Raw genomic sequence first — 24,400 nt, forward strand, 5'->3', positions numbered from 1 at the left:
TTAATCTGTAATAAGATGTGAGATTGTAGTCCTGTAGTGCTGGAAAAACTTTTGGCTTGGCAATTGGCAGACCCACGCATCCGCATCCATCGCAATTTATATTAATGTAATCCCTTTCCTTCTCCCGTTCCCCTGCAGTACTGGATGCTGAGCAAGGTGGGGGAAATACGACGCGACGACTACTGCTTAGACTATGCCGGCAAGGAAGTGATACTCTACTCGTGCCACGGCGGCAAGGGAAATCAGGTGATGTTGCAGGGATATTTTATAATGGGACACCCAACTAATCGAAGCTCCATTTCAGTTTTGGACATATCGTGAGAACACCAAGCAACTGCATCACGGCACCTCCGGCAAGTGTCTGTCCATCAGCGAGAAGAAGGACCAGCTGCTCATGGAGGAATGCAGCCAGTCCCTGACTCGACAGGAATGGTTGCTGGAGAGCTACGATAGCTCCAAATTGTGAGGCTACTTCTATGCGAGGGGCAACGTCCTGTTGCCCACTTCGCAGCGCCATCGACAACGAGACAGGCGAGCATAGCAGCAGCGGCAGCAGCAGCAGAAACAGAAACAGAAACAGCAACAAAAGCGGTATTGGAAAGTGGAGTCAGAGTGGAAACAGGAGTTGGAATAGATTTTCCCCTATTATATTCCAGGCATGTGCAATACGCAGGAAAATGTAGGGAGAATGGGGGAGTTTGTCATCAGCATTAGTTTGCCATGCTATATAAATATGATTAAAATTTATATGTTTCCAAGCAACATAATATATGTTACATAGCTATAAGAAACACACACAGATCTACAGAGAGATAGACATACAGACGAACAGACACTTACACTTACAAAAAAAGAGAACGACTGCTGTACAGTAGCTATAAGTTTTGAAGGCCTAAAGTCAGCATGACTTTGGGGCCGTTAGGTTAGAATCAAGCCAAGACAAGTGCTGGCAAAAAAGAAAAACAAGAAGTCGTAGCGCAATTTTTGCATTTACATTTGTAAACGTTTAGCACAATTTATGGAAAGTGTGTTGGATGATCCAACGGAGAGCGTACGATCCTACGATTTCAGATTATGAATTATGAATTTTATATATTGTCATCAAATGGCTCTACGAAAGCCCCATTCCAAATATGTGTCTAGTGCTTAAGCTTTAGGCTAAGAGTCTAGGTCGGAAAGCATTCGGTGATAGCCTTTGTTTTGCCTGTATTGTACGCCCCGCCCCGCAGCATTCCCACTTACCACCTATCTATTTACCTACCTACTCCTTCCTATATTGCACCTATATGGAAAGAATTATCTTTAGATGGCACACCAAAATTTTGAACTTATTTATTTTTATGTACGACTCGATGAGGCGAGACGATGAAGTTTATGTTTTTTTTTTTTTATTTGTAAAGTGCGCTGGAGACGCCTTATGCCAAATTATGTATTGTATATTTAGATGTTTAGTTTTTGCTCTTGTGTATCTGTAGGTTTTTATTTTGTTGAGCTCGTTTAGTTCTCAAGACGACAACATATCCTATGCGTTGGACACAGCCAGCTTGTAGTAGTACTTACAATATCAGTTTCCAGACTACAGATATCAGATGATCTGAGCAAATCTTAGAGTTAATTAATGCGAATGTGCATAGTGCCTTCTACTTATAACGGACACACACTTATCCATATACTATATATCGCAATCGTTCATCGAACATGCGATGAACATGCGATGCTACTCCTGTAGCATTAGTTTAGGTCACAATCACAGCGACTGTGTATATACTGTACTGTACAATTTCATATCGCATCCTGCAGAATGTGTACATAACTATGGATTAAATACTGTTTTATTCGAGACTAAAGCGCACATACCATACCATACATAGCATCCACTAAATACCACTAACCAGAATTGGTGGATGCAACGCTTCTACGGAATGCATGCGAATCTTTATTTGCTATTTTTCACACAAAACGCTTCACATCACACAGGCGGCATTTACAATTTAGCGTACGAAACCCCGAAGCCATAGAAAGTGGTCGAGAAACGTTTTTTTAACTTAAACCTTAAAGAATAATGTACTAAGCGCGTAGTGAATGTGTAGTAATGAATCGAAATTGTACAAGGCAACAGATGCAGTTATGAATAAACTATTTGAAAGTAAACTAAATTTCCGGTTTATTTTATTAAATATTAAGCATTCCATCAGATTTGGAAATCAGATCCGATTATACCGGAAAGAAAATATGTAATAGATTTCAAATAGATTCCAAACATGCATGCTGTGGCGCCCCCTACGGCCACTGACAAAACTAAGCTGGTCGAAAACTTTGCTAACTGGTTGTCGTACCAGCTACGTTGCAACGTAATATTCTTACCAAATTAGCAACAACTTAGTCGCCACCCAAAAGTATGACATTGATTGTTTTATATTTGCCGAGCCAATTTGAACTATTTTGCCATGCTTAGGCATTAACGCCAGAGTTTTCCCTCACTTTTCCGACGTAAGTGCTTCGCAGGTGTATACATTACCGACATCGTCGTCCCTCTAGCACCATGCTTTGGCCGGGTAAGATTTTCTTGTTTCCCCCGTAGTCATCTTTTGCCGAGACCCTTTCCGGCCACAAACTGCTTTGGCGCGATTCCCTCCTCTTATTCCACCAGGTACAGTTATTAAGTTATTGTTTATTCATTTATTTGATTTAACTTTTCATTTCATTTGAGCAGGTCAACCGTAGCTTGTCTTCCTCTCGGGAGCTACGAGGGATGTGCTCCTGGCTGGATGCCGCTGCAAAACGGGTTTGTAATTTGTTACTTTTGAAAATGTAGTTCAAGAAATCACAAATAGGGGCACCACCGTCTAAAAAAAATCTTGCGTCAAATGGCTGGGATACCAGGCGAACAGAAATCAACAGCAAGCAACTGTAGCAATTGCAAAAAAAAACTTCGCAGCATACTTAAGGGGGCTTCAAAAAAAATCATCGACGTTCTGCTGATTTCTGTTCGCCTGGTATCCCAGCCATTTGACGTGAGTTTTTTTTTTTGACGGTTGCACCCCTATTTGTGATTTCTTGAGCTACATTTTCAAAAGCAACAAATTACAAACCCTTTTGTTTTCTCCGTTATTTGTTGGCCGATTTGGGCGTGAAACGTCTTCCTGTGATGGGCAAAATATCCCTGATTTTATAAAGTCATTTTCGAGGACAAGGGATATCAAAGATTAAAAATACTAATTTTCTCCGCTTTTTGTGGGCCGATCTTAGCGTGCGATGGCTTCCTGCATTCGGAAAAATGTTCCTGATTTGATGGAGCGCTTATCAAGGACCAAGGATCAAGGATCTTTTCTCCAGACATATATGTATATCTTGTTTTATCCCTTATTGGTAACACGAGCGTGGCGTTTCATGGCCCGAAATGATCAGAAAAATAGATCAGAAGTGTCCCTGATTTATGGAGTCCTTATAAAGGATCAAGGACATTCTCCCCAATCAAAAATTATTATTTTCTCTGCTATTTCTGAACCGATCTTGGCGTTCCACGCCTTTTTTGTGATCGGGATAGTTTTCCCCACACAGGATACAGCAAGGATGATTTTTTAACAATTTTATTCATCATAGCTTAGCTGAGCCTAAATAAATAAACAAGTAGAAAACTTTTGTATCTACTATCTAAATATATGGACGCGTATATCCTAAAACCTTTCTTTAAACCTAATAAAAACGAGATATATTTAGCATTTAGTAGCCCATGTATCCCCTTCCTTGGTTGCCATTGTTAAAGTGGCCATGTTGCATTATATTCGATGGCCATGCCGAAGGATGACGATGGAGAGACAGGAGCACACCACTCGGAGGGAATCCCGGCACAGCAATTTGTGGCCAGAGAGGGTCTCGCCCAAAAATAAAAGAAGAAGAGCCAAGAAAAATAGTCTACGAAAAAAAGATGAATAGGGTCAAAGTCGATGAGGTTAATCACCTGCGTCGTACATCGTAGAAAGTGCAGGTAATTAAAAAATGTACCAGCTGCTTGGCTAAGCCAAGAACTAAATTTAATTTTCCTAATAAAGCGATGATTAGTATGCAGTATTTTTTTATTTAATGATTTAGCTTTAGTCAGATACCCAATTACTTTCATGCCGATTCCAATTAAACATTTGCGTTCTGCTTGATCCAGGACCTGAGGGCACCCACATAGGTATACATTGCCGGGCGTCCCTTGGCGCCACATCCAAAGCCCCAGGAGACCACGCCGAAGAGTTTGCCCTCCACAGTAAGCGGCCCACCGGAGTCACCCTGACAGGAGCTGACTTGTCCACTGGGATGCCCAGCACAGACCATGCGATCGGTGAGACCGGGAATGTTCTGGGAGTTGCAGTAGTCACGGCTCCAGAGCTGCACCTGCGCGTACTTCAAGCGGTTGGGCAGCTGAAGATTCTGGTTGATTGCTCCAAAGCCGCTGATGGTGGCCATGGTGTCAGCGGCATAGTTGGAGTCAGCTTCGGCCAGCTGGATTGTTTTGACAGCACCGCCCATTGGCACGGGGCTGCTTAGCCTGATCAGCGACATGTCAAAGTCCTGGCTCTGCGGATTGTATTGCGGATGAATGATGAACTGGGAAATGCCGAGAACCTGCCCATTGCCGGCGCTCAGATCGTTGGTTCCCACTATGGCCTTCATCTGGGAAGGATTCTGGTCCTTGGTGCAGTGGGCGGCAGTTACAATCATCGTGTCGGAGATGAGAGATCCTCCGCAATGATGGCGCCCTTTCAACTGGAGCGATACCTGATGCGGGAACTGGCCAGGGCCCGCAAACTCTCCGCCTATGATTCGCGAAACATCCGCCGCCTTGGCTTGACCAGGAACAGATGTCGTGGCGATCAGAAGGAGCAGTGGAGCTACTAGACATGTGACCGGAGACATTTTAGGAATGAGTGTGCAGACTGTAGCTGCCTTTAACATATTTATAGGTCTTGTTGGCTCATTTTCGTGGAAGTTTTTATCTCTGACTGGCACACTTTCATATGAGAATTGGATTGAGCTGGGTGGGGTGCCACCATTAGTAACTTACGGTACCTTTTGGAAAGCCTGGAAACATACATTCGATTCGCCAATAAAGATAAGAAATACTTCCTGACAAACCATGGAAACCATATTCAACTTTCATCTACATAGGGTGTAGCCTTTGTACTTCAATTTGTGCCTTCATCCTCTTCCATTCGTTCTATCTATTCTAAGCATGAAAACACACACTGCCGGGCATTATCTGCGCCAACCCGCGGGGGCTCGGCTGACACAATTCCATGTGCGAAACTTAAATTATCGCCACATACTCGTAAAATCCAAGTTCACGTTACACCTAATTGCAGTGGCCTTTATTTAAAGCAAACTAGGCGAAAACGGGTGTTTGTTGGGACGGGGAATTTTTAGATTAGGCCTTCTTGCTGATGGGGCCTGCCTGATGGCCGTTGCTGATCATCCACACGTTCTTCCAGAGCTCGCGCTTGTAGATGTTGCGATAGTTTTGCACGGACACGAGGAACTCTGGACCGAACAGAGTCTGGATGACCACATTTTCGGCGGCGAGATTGCGGTTGGTCGCCGCATGGACAATGACCAGTGGGGCATTGCTCTGGAAGAGAAGTTGGTTAGAATAATGGCAAAGGGAAGCTTGTTCATACAAACGGGGATATCTTCGCCCTCGCTCTCGAAGCGCCGGTTGCGATCGACGTGAATGCAGAACCAGTTGGTAAAGGCCATCGGCAGGTCACCACCCGGACAGCCACACCTCTGTAGAAGACGATAGCATACATCAATAAAAACCTTTTCATGGACTCATCGTCATCTTACACTGCGATGAACAAGGCCCAGAGGAAAGTTCAGCTCGCCGTTTTTATGGGAATGATATGTGACATCGATGGACTGGTTCAGGTTGACTTTTTTGGGCGCACTGTAGAGCATGATGGGATCATTCTCCGAGTCCATGCACTCCAGGCGGAAGCGCTGCCCGTACTTGATGTCCTGCCCAATGCGGTCGTGCTCGTCGCCACTGACGATCCGGAACGAGTTGCGCACACAGGACCGCGCGGAGGGAGCCACCGTCAGCTCGCAGTCCTCGTTGATGCTTTGGCTGTGGCGCACCACCCGCTCGTTGATCACCACCGAGAGGGCGAGGTTCAGATCAGCGGTGCTCATATTCTCGATGTTCATGGAAATGGGCATCAGTTGGACGACGGCTCCGAAGATAACGTTCTGCTTAGGCGCTGCGAGGACAATCTCCTTGTGGAAGTTGTCGTAAAGAGTGCGCGCCTTCTCCACCAGAAGTTCGCCCCGATCCCGCTTGCTCTTAAAGTTGCGAACTTTGTCCTAGAAAAGGTCAGAGTAGGTAAGATCTAATGGTATAATGGCTTGAATTCGCTCTCCTACCTCCTCGAGGCAGTTTTCCTCGAACCAATTGCCAATGCGGACGACAGGCCGGAAGCGAGATGATCCGCCACTTATATCGAAAACCGTGCAAGGCATTTTGTGTTGTGTAGTCGCGAAACAGAAACAAAATATATTACTCACAAAGAAATTGGAAAGAATTTGATTATTCTTTATTTTGGCAATTGAGACACGATTCGTATGTTTCAGTTGTCTAAATAAAACAAAGCTAAATATTGGAGAGGTTTTCCAACGCCTTCTTATAAGAGGAATCCTGTAAAATGGATAGAAGATGGTGCCAATGGAAAGTAATTGAACTGATGGTATTATTATGTGGAAGCTAAGGGTTTCACTCATGCCCCCCATGCTCTAATTCACCACGGGATTCATTGCGGATACGTTCATATGGATTTATAGCATACTTTTGGTCTTATAAACGATTGCTGTGCACTGGCCCACACGGCGGATGAGTAATGACAGAGACAATATTCCCCCTTAGCACACATTTCTGAGCTTTAATTTGTACAATATACTCGAATGGAATGTGCTTCATCAAGTCAAATTAAATAGAGGTGATTAAGACGCCAGTGTTGGCTGTTGGCTGTAGGCGTTGTCTATAAGTGGAGACAGAGCAGAGCAGAAGAGACCAAACTAGTCTGTTGAAGGCTGGGTGCCTCATCATCATTAGCAAATCTGTGGATGTCTGGGCCCAATATCGGTGACAAGATAAGCCAGTTGTATCAACATTTGGCACATCAGCCAGTTGTCAGTTGCCACATGCGTTGTTGGTCGCGTTAATTGTGCTTGTTATTCATTATCGCTGATATATTGTATGGGTGATGTGGTGTCTGATGATAGATCGGCGTGCACATCACGTGAACGTGCGGACCTGGATCGGCCGATGTGCGGCACGTTTCTTATCTAGGCACCAGGCACTCGGCACTCAATAGTAAGGGGCCCATACGGTGGTTTATGGCCATGTTTACCCTACGCTAGAGCTGCTGTTCCAACTAATCAGCCATCAGTCGTGGCATCAGTCTGATACACAGCTCGGCACTGATTTATTTTTATTTGGTTGCACTCACATTAGTAATTTCACAATTCCTTCATGTAGGGATAAGGTATTGGCCGTAATTGGCACCAAAGTACTTCACGCTGCTCACTTGGTACGAGGGAACATTCAGCTGCTTCTGCCCGCAATCTATCCGCAGAACGCAGCCCGATCGCCGCTCGTCGATCACATGGCCCTCGATGCAGACGCACGGACCCCCGCAGATCTTCGGCGGACAGGTGCGCGACTTGTATTAGCAGGTCTCCTCGCACCTGGAGGAGCAGCTGGACTTGGTGGCATTGAGACCGCAGTCCAGGCTGGGAGGATACGGCGTATTGGCCCGAGCAAAAGGAATATCCCCGAAGACCCAACGGGGTGATAGAACGTAATATAGCATTATGTGGAGGAATATCATCATTTGGCGATGGTCGCATGAAAGTTTTGGTGATTGGGTCAGAGATCCAATTGGTAGTGGAACCGATCTACTGATCAATTTAATTAGTTATGCCTCGAAAGGTTACCCCATAACTGAAGAGTCGCTCTGGCGCCAGTATGACACATATTTCCATGCAAAATCACCTAAAATATCAAATATCATCAATGATAAGTTATAATCTAAAAGACAAATTTTTACCCCAGTTGTTTACCTAAAAGAAAAGCAATCTATTCGCTAATTGTTTCGTGCCGTACCCTCAAAACCGTTTCGTTATCTGCTTCAAATACAAGTCCTCACACAAAGAGACCCTCAGAAACAGTTGCCACCTTTTTAACTGCGTCAAACGACAGGCCCCAAAACGATAGTGGATCAAATGTGACGTTGGAATATCTTCCTCTGGCTCCGATTCCGTCACTAAACACTAAACAGAGCTGCCTATCGCGATTGGTGAAATATAATTAATAATCAGATAATTCCCCAAGAGCAGAAATGGGCATTTGATTTGGCATCGGCCATTGAAACGCACTCGAGACTGTCACATAAGACATATTCGATGGACGATGGGCGCTGCGCGATAGGAGATCTCAGAGAGAGCTACCGCGCCCCGAGCTCCGTCGATAGGCTAATCCAATCCCGCATCATGTGATTAGGTTTTCCCCATCTCGAATTGGTGGCTCATTGATGGCTATAGCAATAGCCTTGTCCGGTTGGAACTACTGTTTCCCAAGATTATGTTTTACGACTCTTTATAGACCCGAAATCAGGTTGATAGAATTCTAGCGCTACCTGGGCAGGCTCGTTGGCCCAGCCCTTATCGTTGGTCAAAAGTCACTTTATGGCCCACTAATTGTCCGCTTTTGGATTGGGATATTGGTTTATAAAAAGCACAGTTTACAGAGCTGTTTTGCACGGGGCATTCCTCTTTTATTGGTTCCGTTCTGCATGATATGGGCCCAAAGCTCTGACGTCTTTGCTGTAAATCTCCTCATTAGGCCTGTCAATATTGTAAAAGCTTCGCATCGGTAGAGTCAGCTCGGCCGATCTCTCATGCGTCTTTCATGCGGTTGGAGATAACTTTCGACTGTCTGCTCTCAGTGCTAGAATTTGCACGTGAGCGGCATGTCGGAGAGCACGAGAGAACAGCTGCTCTCGGAGCTTACAGCTCTCGCTCCCCACCTGAACCGGTAACCGGTAACCGCTAACACGTTCGCACCTAACAAAGCGGAGGCCCGAAAATAGAGACAAAGCTGCAGTGCCACTAGAGCCTCTGTGATCCTCAGGCGCAGCTTCAACGCTGACTTTGTTGGCACTGTCGCTATAAAAATATCGTTTAATTGGTTATATTGCTGCCCATAAACGTGGCCATTATCACAGTCGCCTATCACCCACCCAACCGAACGACGAGCAAGCCTCCTCTCTGCGCTGCCGCTCGGCCGATGAATCAAACGAGCGAATGCCGCTTCGCTTCGTGTTTCCTCTGTCCGCTAACGCAGCTCTGTCAGCGTCCGCGTTTCGATGCGAGCAAAACAGAAACAAAAACAGAATTATAAAAACGTTCAATTAGTCGAGGTAGTAAGTCATTACAGAGCCAGCGCTCGTCCGAGACTGTCCGCTCCAGCACAGCACAGCACCTGTACTCTGCCTGCATCCCGGCCTTGGCAGCACAAGCACAGACCCCAAGGTGTCGATTGCCGATCAAGAAGAAAGTTTCCAGCCCAAGTGCGCGTCTGTGGTGGAAAGTGTCCAACAAGAGAAAATTCCAGTGGAGTTCCATGGTATCGGAAAAACCATTCCTGTGAGTGTCTCTTCTCTGCCTAAGCTTCTAGTTGATAGAATAACTGTGTTCCTGTCCATTGAGTGGAGCTTTTGCTACTCGCACTCTTCCGCTCACTCTCTGTTCCTGTCTCTGTTTTTGTCTGCGAATTCGCTGATATCGGTTAAATGACCGCACAGAAGACACGTAAGAGGAGTAATAAGAACTCCAGCAAGGGAAACAGCAGTCAGAGGAATAAGAATCAGACTAAAGCAAAACAGCTGATTCGTATTTTTGAAAAGTTGTTTTTAAGTGTGTTTTGCGCGTGTGTATTTACATATATCTGTGTCTGTGTTTTTTTATATTCATATACTGTACATACATATGTGTTTTTTTTTTTTATTTTAATGTGTGTGTGTGTGTGTGTGTGAGGTGAGTGAGTTTCTGACTTAAACATCGTAAATTAAATCCACAAAAAAAGTAGCAATATGTTTAAAATTATTCCATACGCAACAAAAAACGAGTCAAATAAGTATTCCCCAGAAATCCATTCCTGAATAAAAAATATCGTTCATTGTGTGTGAGAGCTTTTGTCAAGGAAAACGAATAAAAAGTGATTAAGAAATGATTAACGATCGGATGATAAATACTGGCCCAATGTCCGTTACTCACCCAAACTCTAGACCCAATTTCCGATCCAATTGCAGTTCGATTGTTTCTGGGCTACAAGTAATTCCCGGCTCAAGTGCAAAAATGCGCGCAGATAAGCAGATAGGCTCTGGGCCATGAGCCACGAGACAATACCAAGACACAAGACCCTCTCCTCCAAAGCCAAACAGTTCCCCACCACTCGAGAGCAACAAAACGCAACAGCCATAGAGACACAGAACCACTCGGCCGAAACGAATGTGTATATGAGGTTGGGGCTCAGGTCTGAACCTGAACTTGAAAGCTGAATGCGAACTGCAAATGGAAATTGATAGGAAAAACGCTGCTGCGCGAGAAAAAGCGAGCAACAATTTTTGAACAGAGCGAATAAAATCATCATAAATTAAGAGGATTACAATTGAAATACTCGTACCAATTTAGAGGAATGACTTTCCATCCGACGGGAGAGGCCGAGAGAGTCCTCAGCAATAGTGTGGTGTGGGTGGAAAATTTTTTGTGCGGTGCGCGGTACGCTTCCAGGGCCTTGTCATTTTGCTGTCGTATAAGCGGCCGTTGACTGGCTGACGACTGCACGTTTATGGGATAGCGATAAACGTAATTATGTCATAATTACGAGTATGGCAATCTGATATCAGACGAGTCTATAGCTGGTTTATGGCCACATCTCACTTGGCCACAAAACAGCTGAATGAAGAACCTTTTGCACGTGCCTGAGTGCCTGAATCTAAAGCTGTTGCCTGGCTTTACTCTCCAGAGTTTGTACAGGGTAGCAGATAGGGACGTTACGAGCTTAATCTATAAGAGCGCACGCACTCGATGAGGGTCCCTCGATAAGTGTATTTGATTTATGGTCAAGTCCCAACGATTGGCCGCTTTCATGGCAACCAATTCAGCAAATTGCTGTACCCCTCTGTCACCCTCACCTCTGTCCATATATCAATCGGGTATGGGGTCTGTCAATAAATCTGTCTGCCCGCGAATTTACAATCGACTCTCCAAACGTTTCGGCCCATAGAATAACTGCCCCCAAGCATGGATCGGACTTTGAAAACTCTACGAAAACTCTACCCCTTCGCTACTTATCTGCTGAAATTTCCGACACTCTGGAGAGGCGAAAGCGCCTTTGGCGCACGCTTGGATCGGATAAGGACCCGGGGACTGGCGATTACGATTAAATTCATAAATTTCCGCTACTCGTAGAAGTGGGTTTTATTAAATATGGTTTTGTGGCTGTCTATAAATTTATTGTTATTTACTAATGCACTTTTAATGCCCGTGAAATGCAACTATAGCCGAGCGAGTCCTGAGTTGCGCATTAGTCGACAGTCGTAATTAACAATTGCCAGTTAAATTTATAATTTTTGTTTAAGCAATATAGTCGTACACTCGCTTAGTTGGGCTGTGAATTCCCTTTTCCCTTACGATCGTGGGCAATTATCGTAAAGAACCTATTCCCCCCTGTCGTGATTTACATAAGATCTACATCTATGCAGGTTGTGCAACCAAGATTAGGTTTTTCCGATCCAGGAACCTTCCGCAGACGATCCGCATTTGGAGACTGTTTCTGTGGCAGTCGCCGATCGTTTAGCAGCCTCAAAATGCAAAATCATTTCGTCTTCGAAATGATGGGCCGTTCGGTATTTTTTCCGACTATTTACCTAAAATTAAACATTGCTAATTCCTTAAATCGATAAATATTTGTGACGAGAATGACGGTGCGAGACACTGAAGATTTGCACTCTGTTATGAATAGATCTTATACAATATAGAGATCACGTTTTAGATTTTCTATTATTTTCAGTATCATTCGAAAATCATGAAATGGTACGCAATTAGGGTCTATTATTAGTAAAAACTTTCCGCTATTTATGAACGCAGCTCATTCAGAATAGATGGGTATTTCCCATATACCAATGTCTGATCTCATAAAAGAGTAAAGAAATCCCCTGAGAACGATCGAATCCAACTGATCAAACAAAACAATACGAGTGCCTCTCTCTTTCCTAGAAAATTGCTCTGTCTAAATAGAGTGAGTGCCTTTCTACGTCTATCTTCTAGCGTTATCTTTCCGAAGAAATCAGGATTGGAGTATAGGAATGAATCTTGGTGTGTTTCTTTGGTAATTAGTGAACCATTTGCCATGATTCTTGTTCGGCACACTTTGGGGCTCATAACAACAACCTGTTTAAGGCCTTATGTGGTTTTAATTTCTAAGAAATTTACGTAAACAAATCAGCGGCGGGCAGCAGATTGTTCAAAATCGCGTCGCAGCTTTGTTTTGTTCGTTATATGCGACTTATGAAACTTTCCAAAATTCAATTTTGGGCCGCTCTGACGCTCTGACATGCAAAACAACCCGAAAACAATTGAAATTCCACTCACAAAAACTCAAGTGCGCAACTGTTGTTATCGAGTGTCCGAGTGTGTGTGGTGTCTGGTGTGTGGGGATATAAAGTTTGTTCAGATCTAAAGTGCCATTATAATCGATTTACCTAGAATTGTCAGTACGAATCGAAATCGGAACCAGTTTCCTCCAAAGGGACAGAGCTTAAAGAAGATTATATTACATCATCAGGGAACCGAAATTGTCAATATGTGAGGCTCGCAAGATAAGTACTATAGTTATAAGGTTAATTACATTGAGTCGTTGCAATTACTTTTAAATTTTCCGCATATAAGCCCGCAATGCAAATATTGGAGTAGCCTTGCATTCCGGGTCGTGCCTTGCCGAAAAAAGCCTCTTCAAGGTCCGCTCTCCCATACAGAACGTGGCTTACGTGGTAGGCTAAGGTCCCCATATTTCCTGATACGAGCTTATCATCCCGCGCGAATCTGTCAAATCATAGCAAATATTTGAACGCAAACTTCGCTGTTACCTGGGAAAACGTGCGTAGGGCGAGAGACTCGTGAAATCAAACGCCGCTGATCTGATCAATCAGGGAGGCGAGATGATGATGCAAATCTCGAGTTCGCGTTCGGCGACACTTGGCGGTTGCGTTTGCGCAATCAATTGAAACACCCTGCTAAATTTATCAAACTAATTTGATGTCTGCTCTGCTTTCAGATTAACAACTTGATCTGCCGACCACCTATAGCTGTAGCTATATGTACAGCGGGGCAACGACAACGGGCAACGTCGAAGGGAACGCATGCGCAGATCTCTCAGCAAAGCAAAGCCAAACAGAACGGAAAATAAATCGTGCAAACAGCAGACGGAGCACCGCCTGTCCCAGTCCCAGTCTCCACTCCGTCTCCATTCGGCTTATTTAAAGGCCGCTAGCCACCGAGTGACAATCAGAACAAATCAAGCTGCCAGCCGCAGCAGGTCGCGAGTGAAGAGAGAAAGAGTGAGCTGAGATAACGATACAAACACATGTACATCTGCAAAGAAGATGTCTTGAGAGCTGTCAGATCGGGCTCTTGCTGAAAACGGTTGCTGAAAAAAGTCTTAAATCTTATACATTCCGTGCAGTATTGTGATATTTAAGCGCTGCGCTTACAGAGGCCACAAGCAATTGGTTTTAACACCTCTTATTTAACTTAAACACACACTCACGTTCCCACCCAACAAATAAAACACGAAGCACACAAGATGTCCGCATCGAAGGAGGCCATTTGTGGGAGCACCGAGAAGGATCTCGAGAAGCCGCCATTAGGTGAGTGCCCAAACTATATTTAGGTATATATGTAGAGGTAGAGATGATATAGGGATGAGGGTGGAGAGGGATAGGTTATCAAAATGTGAATACTGAACATTGCTCAGATAATATACTATCTAGGCTTTTGCTTTTTACAAGTTAATTTGTTACGAAGAGATAGAATGGAAATTGTAATGGAAAATTATCGCATAAAGATTAGGCTGATGAATAAAATCAGAAGCCATATAATGAGTTCTTTATTGAACTAACATCCGATAAGGAGAGTATAGATAGAGAGATACAGATACCAAAAAAGAAGGAAATAAACCCAGCAATCATTTCAATTATTAATCAATCTGGATCCCAGTCATCTACACTTCCCCTTTTGTACTCGCCGTTATCCGCTCAACTTCCATTTCGTACGATCTATGCTATGGCCAGGTCTATGATCTCAGTTACACGTAATTGCCCTATTTATTTCAAGCTTGTCTGACTGCTGACTACTCAGGCATATCATTTACATTTATACTAAGCAAGTCTCAACAGAAACTGAAAGCTGCTGAATCGAATGGGACTCTCAATGATTCTCCTGGAATCCACTTGATTTTAATACGAGTACATCAAGAGCGTCAGAAGCTTGAAAAGTGCCAAAAGCGGACGCCAGGGTCGGCATTAAACGGAAGTTATTTGTTATGCAATGCAAAAGAAAAGGAAAATAAATAAAATAAAATTCATTAATAGCAGAGTCGCCAACGCGTGAGCCACATTCCCAATTAACGTGTGACACAGACACAGACCCCACAAAAGTCCCCCTACGAAGGGAGGATGAGGAGGTGGATGCGGTGGCGGTACAGTTGAGTCAATAAATGCCAACTTTTGTTGTCTAATTTGCCTATTCTGTTTCCATTTGCGGACAGAGACAGACACAGAGCCTATGTTTCTGTTGCTCTTTCCTTTCTAGAAATCATCATCGTCTGCCTGCCCCACACTTGACACAGATCATCGTTCAGGTTCGGTTCCCTTCCCCGTTTGCCTTTTGCGGAGCTGACCGGTAGGCCTGCCACAGTCGAACCGGTTACCGGCATAGCCCCAAAAATGCTGAGCAATAAAAGCAAAACCTATCCAAAACAATGCCATAAATCTCGACAAATGCCAGGTATGGTACGTGTTCATAACTGTGCAAATGAACTCTGCAAGGCAATGACAAAACTCGTTTCCCCCCACCCCCACTCCATTCGGCGCTAAGGTCAGCCGGGGAAATGCGCATTCCCCTTGGGATTCCAGCGAGAGAACTCTTCACTTTTTCGCATTTTTACTTTCGTTCGGATCGCTGCTGCAATAACAGCACTGCGCTCTGTTGGCGTTCTGAATTCTAACAGAGCTCTGCTCTGGCAAGTTCTCTGCCGTGCAATTTCGATCTGGCAGTTTGACAAGTTTTTGCATGTCGCCGGCTTTTGGCCCTGATATTGACATTCGCATGGCTATCCTAGTTTTCAATTTTCACATATTTCCCCGGACATGCAATTGTTTAATTGGGACATTGTTATTCGGCACCCAGCGAAATCTAGTATAGCATTTAAAGAAAACGCCTCCCTCCTCTAAAATCTACGTGCTATGGGGTGTGGAATGGGTTGGGATGGGTGGCTTGAACAAACCTCCCACACAATCAACAATACAATCAGCGATGCGACCTGTTGAACGTTGCGCTCGAGTTGAGCCCCATATCTGTTCCATATATAGGGTGTATTGTCATCGGGGCCTCTGGCGTAATGCGATTTACAGCTCATCCCGACCCGACCCGGCCTGGCCCGGCCCGACTCGAATGATAAATTAGAAAATTGCTTTTACAAAGCAGAGCAGATAGACCGAGGACCGAAGACCGAGAGAGAGAGTGAGAGTAAGAGGGTAACCCACAAATTGGACAGTTGAAATTCCTTGGGTTATTTCTAAGATCGTGACTTTTGCGACGTTTCGCAAAACATTTAATTAGATTTTGTTGTAGCCGCCACATGCCACTAGCAAGTGGCAAGCAAATTACTCATCTCATCTCAAATTGTGCATGTTACTATTTATATAGATTGCCAGATCCCCCAGAGCGCCGCACCACCTCGGAAATAGCCAAGACATTCATTCAGTGAATGGTAATCATGAAGCAGGCATTTCACCTGCTAAAGGGAAAAAGCGAACGTCAAATAGAAATTACTTTCGCACACAGAGAGCAATTAAGCGTCAGCGCTTCCATAGTTGGCACTCGCCCATGTGGAACCACAAGATAAAAACGATACGAGTAGAATCCATTCATCAGCTCAGTAGAAATCATGTAACCTTCCTTGCCTTGCCGGGGAAAAACAAAGGTTCTTCTCATAAAGGCTGCCAATATTTGCGATTCTGCTTTGCACCTAGCACAGTCCCATACCAGGAAACCCTTGTGAGAGACTCGTATTTGTTCGAATTATGATCGAAATTTTGTGGCTAAGCAATCAGTATCTGAATTCACAACACTTTTAGTACTCAGAATTGCACGGAATCTGGTCAAATCTCATACACTAATGCTTAAAACCGCACACCACTTACATTACGCTTACGTGAAACGAATAACGTAAGCTGAAAAGCACGCCCCAAAAGCATGCTGCAAAAAAGCTTCGCGCTAACGAGAAGTTTAGCTCCATGTAAAAAGAATGTAAGTTATGATGCACCTCCTTGTCATTACCGTCACTTCTTTAGCGACATCCTCATCGAGATCTACATCAGCATCCACCTCCACATCCACATCCTTCATCCTGGAATTCAATATTCTCCATTGTCGGCCGCCAACGTTGAGGTCGAGCGGCTTCGGAGTTGGTGCTGCCCCAGCAGGTAGCAATTATAGTAATTATGTTGTTTAATTATCGCCCTGATGGATGGCCCATCCCGAAATAGCACCAATAGTTGGCAGGCATTATGAAAAATCACTTAATTGCTTCGAGCGTGCACAACTGTACTCTCTACTGCGGCCTGACCAAACAAAATATTCCATTAGAGGGTCTTTGCCAAAAAATACAACTACACGACGCGATGACTTGTGCATATGTATTTATTTGAAAAAAAATGAAAAAAACGAGACAGCTGCCAATGGGGCATCTCAGACTGTCACGAATATGTGTGCGGCGGCGGTGTGAGAGCTGCAGAAGAGAGAGAGTCAAAGCTAGAAATGCTCTACTCTACACTCAAGCTCAAAGCTTGAGCGGCTGAAAAGCAGCCGACAATCACGTGTCTGTCTCTTGGACGCACTCGCCCTCACACTCACACTCACACACACACACACAACCACACATGATTTTGCACTTGCCGCCTTGTACGAGTATTATTTGTGAGTTAAAGCGTGACTGTAGCTATTTTTAATGTTTCAACTGTCTCGCTTTTGCTTTGCGGTTGGGCAGAATAATAAAAGCACAACACAACAAAGGCCGGTCCGATTGATTGTCAAAATTAGCAGGAACTTGTCAAAGCTCACGCAATGACTTGCCAGAATATATAGTAATTGGTTTCGGCTTAATTAGTAATCACACAGAATATGCACCTCTGGGGGCGCCTCCATTTAGCGGTGGCGTCTCCGATGGGATGGGGCATTTCTATGACTTCATAGCATGTGTGCCTTGTTTACTTTCGTTTGGGTGCTCAGGCAGATATATATGTATGTATTCGAAAATATTTCCACTGCCCAAAGGCCTGCCGCTGACTGTCGTCAGAATCACTTAGCTGTGCATATTTTAAGCAATGGGCGCATGTCTTTTAAGAGCAGTCTCCATGTGCCGCAGTCACGAGATCTGGATGTGTGGTACGCTTACGTCCGACCGATATAATTAGAACTGTGTACTATATCTCTATATAGCTGGGCCGATTTTTTTGACGCTGCGAAAAGTTCACTCGCCCAATTGACATCAATCGTGGGATGCATTATGAGGCGAGAGAATTTTCCATCGTTTCGCTAAATTAGTACAAGGGAAAGTCGAAAACTAAAATCACGCTGACCACCGTTGATGTAATCGCCGGGCCGGACAGAGAGCGGCCAGAGAACTGCAAATGTCCCACGAGTACGAGAACCCACAGCACCAGAGTTTATAAATGAAGGCAGCGCCACGGTCGCCGCTCAGTAGGAAAAGCCGCACGAGCGAGCCGCCACACAAAGTGCCGAATCAGTCAGTTCTCTAGCCAACGTCGGGGTTAGCGCACCGTAACGCAACCCAAAGAAAGAGTAGTATAGTGTAATTGTTCAGTTTCAGTTTTCCCGTTTGAAATCGTCTGCCAGTCCGCGCAATGCTACGGTCCCACACCGGTCAAGTTTACAGATAGACAATGAAATGGTTTAAGCGTGTGCGGAAAAAGTCTTACTACTCGTGAATCGCACCGCCTAGAAAACAAGCGAACAAGTTCTCGAACAAATCTCGAATTTAGTTTAGCATATACCTAATTTATTTACAACGCGACAACATGACCTTTCGTCGCAGCACACTGAATCATCGCCATCGCGATGGACATGTCCTGGTCTGGGACCAGAGGGACCTCGACCAGACCCCTAAAAGTAAGCCTTGTTAATAATTAAATTGTGGAACTGTGTTTGGGTTTTCGATGCTCGCTGTCCACTGTCCACAGTGTGCGTATACGTAATTTTAGTGGCAAGTGTAGTCCGATTTAATTGCCAGTCGATACGACGCTCGTTCTAAAATAGACTCTCTGCCACTCGAGACATGCACGTGCGATTCCAATTCCGGTTCGCGTGGCGAACGCGGCGACGGCGATTGTGCAACACGAGACGTTGTTGGAGAGTGAGGGGAGTGATGAGAGGGGTGTGAGGTTAGGTTAGTGTGGTGGGGAAAATCGAGCGATTTAATGCTGCGTGAGCAATGACAAGAACAGCAAGCGTCCAACAGTACATTTTGAAATGTATTTAAATCAGCATTTATTCGGTGTAATTGTTTATGGCATACATAGCTTTTTTACTGCTGTTTATTTGTGGATTTATTGTAAATTCCAACTTTACGGAAACTTTACTTTCGGAGGGGCAAAGTTCAACACTCCCAATGGGCGGGCACAGGGTTGGGCCGAGTTACGACTGCTGGAAAAGTGAATTGCCTCAATTATATTTACTATCTAATGTATTCCTTAATTGTGGCTTGATTCGAACATTAATTTTTACCTACCAATTATATGTACGATACGGCCCAAGCCCAGCAAAGTGATCACAACTGTACTTGCAGCAGAAATCTATCGAATATCACGTGTTGGCGACACTCTGAAGAACGCCGACTGTCAACGATACACGTTTGTCAAATGACAATAGAGAAATGAACCCCCCTCCCCGCTCCCATTCGCATTTATTTGCAGTTTTCGTCATAGCAATTCCAATAACAATCTCAAAATACGATTGTAAGGCTATTAGATCGAATGTATACACTGAAATGACACCATACCCGTAGCAGTAATTCCATATATTCTCAGAGACCGCATCAGAAAGTGAGGCAATTGCCAACCCACTCACACCCCTTTCCGGCTCCTCTATCTGCAATGAGTCATGGGTAGACTAGACCTTATCTCTCTCTCTCGAGCGTCAAACCTTGGGCTAAGTAAACCACAGACAAGATTATAGCGTAGATTATATCGTAGTTGAGAGATTCTGTGACTGTGACTGTGTGATAAATATGTACGAGAATCTCACTGTGTTGTAGCCTCGTTCTGGTTTATTTTCGCCTATTTTCGCGGTTCCGAAAAGCGAACATCTCTGTTAGCAATTATTTCTGTTGACAACACTTCCGCTTTTCCTTTGCTCAATTAAATTTTAATTTATGGATGTACATTAGTCTCTGACGTATTCATTGATATGGAAAGATGAGAAATACACAGAGGAAAAAGAAGGCACGAAAACTCTTTGACAATCCACTAATATGCTCGTTCCTTTTTTGTTTTAGGATTCTTTGCCACCCGCTACTTTGTGACCTTCATGCTCTTCCTGGGCATGGCCAATGCCTACGTGATGCGCACCAACATGTCGGTGGCCATTGTGGCGATGGTGAACCACACGGCCATCAAGACGACCGATGAGGAGATCGTCGATGAGTGCGGCGATCGTGATTTGCCCATTGTAAGTTCGAATCACCCCCCAAAGTCTTCGTATTCCAGCTCTTTCTAAACCATTCAATTTATCATTTTAGGACGATTCCCAGGATGGCGAGTTCGTTTGGAGTTCGAGTCTTCAGGGCTACATCCTGTCGTCCTTCTTCTACGGCTACGTAATCACCCAGATCCCCTTCGGCATACTGGCCAAGAGGTTCGGGTCCCTGCGCTTCCTTGGCTATGGCATGCTCGTCAACTCGGTCTTCGCCTTCCTGGTCCCTGTGGCAGCTCGTCAAGGCGGCGTCTGGGGCCTGTGCGCCGTCCGCTTCATCCAGGGGCTGGGCGAGGGTCCCATTGTACCCTGCACCCACGCCATGCTTGCCAAGTGGATTCCGCCCAACGAGAGGTCACGCATGGGCGCCGCTGTCTACGCGGGAGCTCAGTTCGGAACGATCATCTCTATGCCGCTGTCAGGTCTCCTTGCGGAATATGGCTTCGACGGTGGCTGGCCATCGATCTTCTATGTCTTTGGCATTGTGGGCACTGTTTGGTCCATTGCATTCCTCATCTTTGTGTACGAGGACCCCACCGTCCATCCTAGCATTGATGAGCGCGAGAAGAAGTACATCAACGACTCCCTCTGGGGCACGGATGTGGTCAAAGTAAGTCCTCCACTCGATTGAATTTTGCAACAGGGATTCATTCATAATTCATTTTCGAATCTTCTGCAGAACCCTCCGATTCCGTTCAAGGCCATTCTCAAGTCGATGCCGTTCTACGCGATCCTGTTCGCCCACATGGGCCACAATTACGGCTACGAGACTTTGATGACAGAGCTGCCGACGTACATGAAGCAGGTGCTCCGCTTCTCCCTGAAGTCGAACGGTCTGCTGAGCTCGCTCCCCTACCTGGCCATGTGGCTCTTCTCGATGTTCATTTCGGTGATTGCGGACTGGATGATTAGCTCGAAGCGGTTCTCCCACACGGTCACCAGGAAGCTGATCAACAGTATCGGACAGTACGGACCTGGCATCGCCCTGATTGCTGCCTCCTACACGGGCTGCGACCGGGCCTTGACATTGGCCATTCTCACAATTGGCGTAGGCCTCAACGGTGGCATCTACTCGGGCTTCAAGATCAACCATCTTGACCTGACGCCCCGCTTCGCCGGCTTCCTCATGGCCATCACGAATTGCTCGGCGAATCTGGCGGGTCTGCTGGCGCCGATTGCAGCGGGCAACCTGATCAGTGATCAATCAAAGGTAAGGATAGAAAGCTGAGCTCTGTGTCCTGAGGGATTACTAATAGCTATATCTTTTCGCAGCCCATTATGGGACAGTGGCAGATTGTGTTCTTCATTGCCGCCTTCGTGTACATCATCTGCGGTACGTTCTACAACATCTTCGGCTCCGGGGAGCGCCAGTACTGGGACAATCCCGAGGGCGACGAGCAGAAGGCGGCTCTGAGCAATGGAGCCAATTCCTCGCCAGCAAGGCTGAGCACGCCACAGGCTATCACCGCTACCGAGTCGAGGCAGTAGTATTATCCTGTGACCTTCGACCTGTGTCCTGTGTCTGTCATTACCATTACACTACTGTACACAAGTCTAGAATTTAGTATTTGTTTTAGTTATCTATGTATTAAGAAAAATGTTTACTACGATAGTTAGCCATTGATATTCCTAATCCTATTCCCGTCAGCTGCAACGCAACCGATTTGCAGAATAAAAGACAGCAATCATGTTAAAGGAAATGTTAAAGAGAATGTTCAAGAAGGAAACCCGAAACAAGGCACAAATTGTCGAAACAAAGTTAGGCAAATCGAGGTCTACCATTGTAAATGAGTACGAGTATATGTTTTGTAGTTTTCTTATGTGATAGAGACCGAGTTTAGTCTTCTAACCAATTGAAATGATCCGATGAAAGGAACGCAACCAAATATGTAAAAGAATTAAATCTACCATAGCTTAAAGCCAAACCTGAACCTGAGTGTTTCAATCGATTGCAGAGCAGGGGAGGGGAGTCCTAATTCGAAATTAATAATCAGTTGTTCGACTGTCAAAATGTCAGGCTATCCGTTTCTGCTAGTAGGCCCATCTGTCATCTGTCATATAAAAAGACACACAAAGGACATGCAATGGTTATAATCCAATGGGTCACGAAGAGGAACTAACACCGGAGCAAGTAGACTTTGGTGTGTCCCCACTGAGGGGCGCCCTCAGGCGCACCTGGACCGACTTCTGCACTACCAGCAGTATCCACGGCTTGAGGTACACCCGGGACGAGGACACTAACCGGATTGTTCACTTTGTCTGGCTGCTCATCTCCCTTGTGATGTTCAGCTGTGCGGTGGCCATGGCCCACACCTTCTACGTGGACTTCCGCAGCAATCCAACCCGGATGAATGTGGAGAGCGACTTCACGCCACTGAGCAACCTCTACTTTCCACCGGTCACAATTTGTCCTGAGGTGCTCTTCAATATGCAAAAGTCCAAGGCATTTCTGGAGACTCTGTGAGTGGGAATGAGCACAGTGTGAGACCTCGATTGATTGGTACGATCCCAACCGACAGGCGACTACCTGAGGGAGCTGATGTGGCACTCATCCAGCGACAACTCCACATCTTCTACGGCTTCATGCTGGACGATGAACGCTTTGCCGATCAGGACATAGAGCAAATGGAGTCTGTTCTGACCCTGAACAATCTGACACTTGAACAGTTTGTCGAGCACTTGCGTTGGGATTGCCGTGAGATTCTGTATCGTTGTAGGTACCATGGCAAGATTATAAACTGCTCAGAGCTCTTTCAGCTCTCAAAGACCTTCTTCGGTAACTGCTGTTCCTTCAATCTGCGCCAACAGGGGTGAGTGGCCATATAGATGCCAACCTCTAATGACTCCATCTTTGCACAGACTAAACTTCACCGCTCAAAGGGCCGCTGGAGGACTGGGCTCTGGCCTGTCGGTGATTCTACGGTACCAGGACGACAACTACGACCCTTTGCAGTCCTATTCGTATGGCGTGAAGCTGCTCATTCAGGAAACCAATGCCTTTCCCAGTGCCCACGCTGTCTCAAAGTTCGTTTCCTTCAACACGGAGGTCTTCGCAGCTCTGCGACCCGAGGAGACCTTCTGCGCGGCGGCTGTTAAGGCTCTGGCCATCGAAGAGCGGAACTGTGTGTTCGGAAACGAGTTCCATCTGCGCTACTTCCCCGACTACGTCTACCCCAACTGTGAGCTCAACTGCCGGGTGACCAACATGGTCAAGTTCTGCGGCTGTCACACGTACTTCTTTGACTTCAATCGCACCAGGGATCGGATATGCTCGTTTAGGGATATTCCCTGTTTGGTGGATAACTTTGGTGGGTACCAAATCGATAGAATGGCCGATCTTACAAGACTTTTCGTACAGCTAATATCATCACACGAGAAAGAAGCACTCAATGCTATTGTCCCCTGACATGCGAGCACTTTGATTACGATGTTCAGATCTCCAATTTCCCGCTTCATCCCAATATGCCAGTGGTGGATCCCTTTTAGTGAGTGTTCCCCTGGGCTATCAATTTAAGTATACATTCTTCTCAGGTTATGGATTCCACTTTCAGCTCGGGTATAGCCAAAAACGATGGCATTTTACATGTGTTCATCAACTCTATTAGCTATCGGCGTATTCGTCAGGACTTGCTCTCCAACATGGTGACCCTGGTTTGTAAGTTCATCCATTTTTTTTTTTTCCTTGAGATCCCATCTTATAATTTCCGCTTTCCTCATAGCTAACCTGGGCAGCGCCTTTAGCCTATTTGTAGGCATGAGCATGCTCTCCGTGGTGGAGATACTGTATTACTTTTCGATTATCCTCCGAAAGAACTATGTGAAGGAGTGTCGAGCACGCACAAAGATGCTTCAGAGGGGAACAAAGTTCGCCGTTCCCAAAACAAGTTACGCATACAAAAATCCAAAGATTGGTATTCATAATTCAAGTTACAAATCGTAATCATCATCAGCGATATCAAAGTGCAAAAAACGAACCAATAAATTAGAGCAATAAAATGATTGCCTCAAAGCACAACACAACAAAATCTGATCACGATTTCTATTCGCGGTACTTATCGTCTTAAGAGGTTTTATGTTTTCGTGGAAAGGGTTTACCCACATAATAAAATAAACGTATTTTTAGGGGCTCCCAAGATCGTGCACTCTTTTTAATTTGTATTTTATATTTAGGGAGTCCGTTACCCATATAATCAGTATTATAACGATCACATAATTCCTCCAATCCTCTGTCAATCTCTTAATATGCACACAAATTGCGGGTCGAAACAATCCATCGATCGCGACACTTATCTTTGAAAGACCAATG

General features: G+C 45.2%; 6 protein-coding genes across 9 annotated transcripts in view; 3 read left to right on the plus strand and 3 right to left on the minus strand.

Moving 5' to 3' along the window:
* The window catches only part of LOC108159611 (putative polypeptide N-acetylgalactosaminyltransferase 9), a 64,615-nt gene extending 62,459 nt beyond the window's left edge, over positions 1 to 2,156 (plus strand). For all 3 annotated transcript variants that reach the window (XM_017293065.2, XM_017293066.2, XM_033391700.1), the window contains 2 exons: positions 139 to 246; positions 305 to 2,156. In XM_017293065.2, coding sequence (XP_017148554.1) covers positions 139 to 246; positions 305 to 466 — 270 coding nt within the window. In that variant the 3' untranslated portion in view covers positions 467 to 2,156. The remainder of the gene's footprint in view (positions 1 to 138; positions 247 to 304) is intronic.
* A 1,915-nt stretch (positions 2,157 to 4,071) lies between these two features.
* LOC108158084 (trypsin 3A1) lies at positions 4,072 to 5,241 on the minus strand. Its single transcript, XM_017290232.2, has one exon. The coding sequence runs from the start codon at positions 4,942 to 4,944 to the stop codon at positions 4,132 to 4,134; it is 813 nt and encodes a 270-aa protein (XP_017145721.2). The 5' UTR covers positions 4,945 to 5,241; the 3' UTR covers positions 4,072 to 4,131.
* An 88-nt stretch (positions 5,242 to 5,329) lies between these two features.
* Positions 5,330 to 6,630, minus strand: LOC108160531 (cilia- and flagella-associated protein 161). The gene is made up of 4 exons (XM_017294593.2): positions 6,409 to 6,630; positions 5,833 to 6,348; positions 5,668 to 5,772; positions 5,330 to 5,614 (listed from the first exon to the last, which is right to left on the minus strand). Exons 1-4 carry the CDS (start codon positions 6,502 to 6,504, stop codon positions 5,414 to 5,416), a joined length of 918 nt encoding a protein of 305 aa, XP_017150082.1. The 5' UTR covers positions 6,505 to 6,630; the 3' UTR covers positions 5,330 to 5,413.
* An 825-nt stretch (positions 6,631 to 7,455) lies between these two features.
* LOC117187864 (accessory gland protein Acp62F-like) lies at positions 7,456 to 7,709 on the minus strand (the record flags this gene model as incomplete). Its single annotated transcript, XM_033390745.1, has 1 exon — positions 7,456 to 7,709. A coding segment is annotated over one exon (198 nt), but the record flags the coding sequence as incomplete, so codon positions are not given.
* Positions 7,710 to 9,463: 1,754 nt separating this feature from the next.
* On the plus strand, positions 9,464 to 22,025 carry LOC108160532 (putative inorganic phosphate cotransporter). 2 transcript variants are annotated; one of them, XM_017294595.2, is made up of 6 exons: positions 9,464 to 9,687; positions 13,379 to 13,970; positions 19,898 to 20,070; positions 20,141 to 20,704; positions 20,774 to 21,304; positions 21,367 to 22,025. In XM_017294595.2, the coding sequence occupies exons 2-6, from the start codon at positions 13,907 to 13,909 to the stop codon at positions 21,580 to 21,582; spliced, it is 1,548 nt and encodes a 515-aa protein (XP_017150084.1). In that variant the 5' UTR covers positions 9,464 to 9,687; positions 13,379 to 13,906; the 3' UTR covers positions 21,583 to 22,025. The 2 variants fall into 2 exon arrangements, with proteins under 2 accessions (XP_017150084.1, XP_017150083.1); XM_017294594.2 differs by lacking the exons at positions 9,464 to 9,687; positions 13,379 to 13,970 and adding an exon at positions 18,114 to 18,513.
* A 103-nt stretch (positions 22,026 to 22,128) lies between these two features.
* LOC108158349 (sodium channel protein Nach) lies at positions 22,129 to 24,136 on the plus strand. Its single transcript, XM_017290588.2, is given in 7 exon segments — positions 22,129 to 22,554; positions 22,614 to 22,904; positions 22,954 to 23,402; positions 23,453 to 23,579; positions 23,646 to 23,749; positions 23,814 to 23,979; positions 23,981 to 24,136. Coding segments are annotated over 7 exon segments (1,599 nt in total). The 5' UTR covers positions 22,129 to 22,192; the 3' UTR covers positions 24,081 to 24,136.
* Positions 24,137 to 24,400: the final 264 nt, after the last annotated feature.

The sequence above is a fragment of the Drosophila miranda genome, chromosome 3 (assembly GCF_003369915.1).
Source record: "Drosophila miranda strain MSH22 chromosome 3, D.miranda_PacBio2.1, whole genome shotgun sequence".
Taxonomy (NCBI): Eukaryota; Metazoa; Arthropoda; class Insecta; order Diptera; family Drosophilidae; genus Drosophila; species Drosophila miranda.